The sequence below is a fragment of the Anneissia japonica genome, unplaced genomic scaffold, assembly GCF_011630105.1.
Source record: "Anneissia japonica isolate Jap-2015-1 unplaced genomic scaffold, ASM1163010v1 scaffold31452_len1010_cov337, whole genome shotgun sequence".
Lineage (NCBI taxonomy): Eukaryota > Metazoa > Echinodermata > Crinoidea > Comatulida > Comatulidae > Anneissia > Anneissia japonica.
In genome coordinates this window covers 1-1,010 of record NW_022710824.1, presented here as the reverse complement: position 1 = coordinate 1,010, position 1,010 = coordinate 1, and the positions used below count along the sequence as shown (strand labels likewise).

The window sequence follows — 1,010 nt, the reverse complement described above, 5'->3', positions numbered from 1 at the left end:
TCTTATGATACCAAGCATCCTGTTCTTCTACCTCAAGGCCACCACATATCTTACTTAATCACAAAACATGTGCATGATACAGGTCATTATGGAGTTGCAACCACCGCAGCCAAGGTATCACAGCAATTCTGGATTATAGGAGTAACAAGACTGGCAAAGACTATAAAGTACAGATGCTTCCAATGCAGGTCTTTCGAACGCAAGACTGAACAGCAGTACATGGCAGATCTACCGAAGGAGCGAAATATGCCTTTTACGCCTCCATTCCATTGTACTGCGGTTGATTATTTCGGGCCTTACGAAGTAAAAATAAGCCGTAAAACAATGACCAAGCACTATGGCGTAATATTTACGTGTATGAACACCCGTGCCGTGCACCTCGAACTCGCCGTTAATTGTTCAACTGAAGAATTCCTGCAAGTATTAAGACGCTTTTTTGCCATTCGAGGAAAGCCAGCGTATCTACAGAGTGACAATGGCACTCAGTTTGTGTCGGTAGATAAAGAATTACGAAGCATGATCCAAGGTTGGGACAAAGAGAAATTACAAGAATATTGTGCAGGGCATCAAACCACCTGGAGATTCATTACACCTCTTTCACCCCACCATAACGGTTGTGTTGAAGCACTCGTGAAGAGCTGCAAAAATGCATTGAGGAAGGCTGTTGGTAGTCAAAGGATGAAACCGTTTGAACTATATACTTATCTAAAAGAAGCTGCGAACCTTGTGAATCAAAGACCCATTGGTCGTGTCCCAAATGACCCAGATGATGGTTCATATCTATGTCCTAATGACATACTACTGGGGCGTTCTTCATCGAGAGTACCCCAAGGACCATTTAAGGAAACTAAAGATCCGAGAAACAGATTTGCATTTGTTCAGAGAATCGTGGAAGCATTTTGGAAAATCTGGTCCAGAGATGTATTTCCACATCTTGTGCCACGTAAAAATGGCATGTTGATAGAAGAAACGTAAAGATAAATGATATTGTGTTGCTCTCCGAGCCAACC

The 1,010-nt window shown here is 42.5% G+C and overlaps 1 protein-coding gene across 1 annotated transcript; it reads left to right on the top strand.

Moving 5' to 3' along the window:
* Positions 1–82: 82 nt before the first annotated feature.
* LOC117107129 lies at positions 83–971 on the top strand (the record flags this gene model as incomplete). The annotated part of the gene is made up of 1 exon (XM_033248687.1): positions 83–971. A coding segment is annotated over one exon (889 nt), but the record flags the coding sequence as incomplete, so codon positions are not given.
* Between the last annotated feature and the right edge of the window lie 39 nt (positions 972–1,010).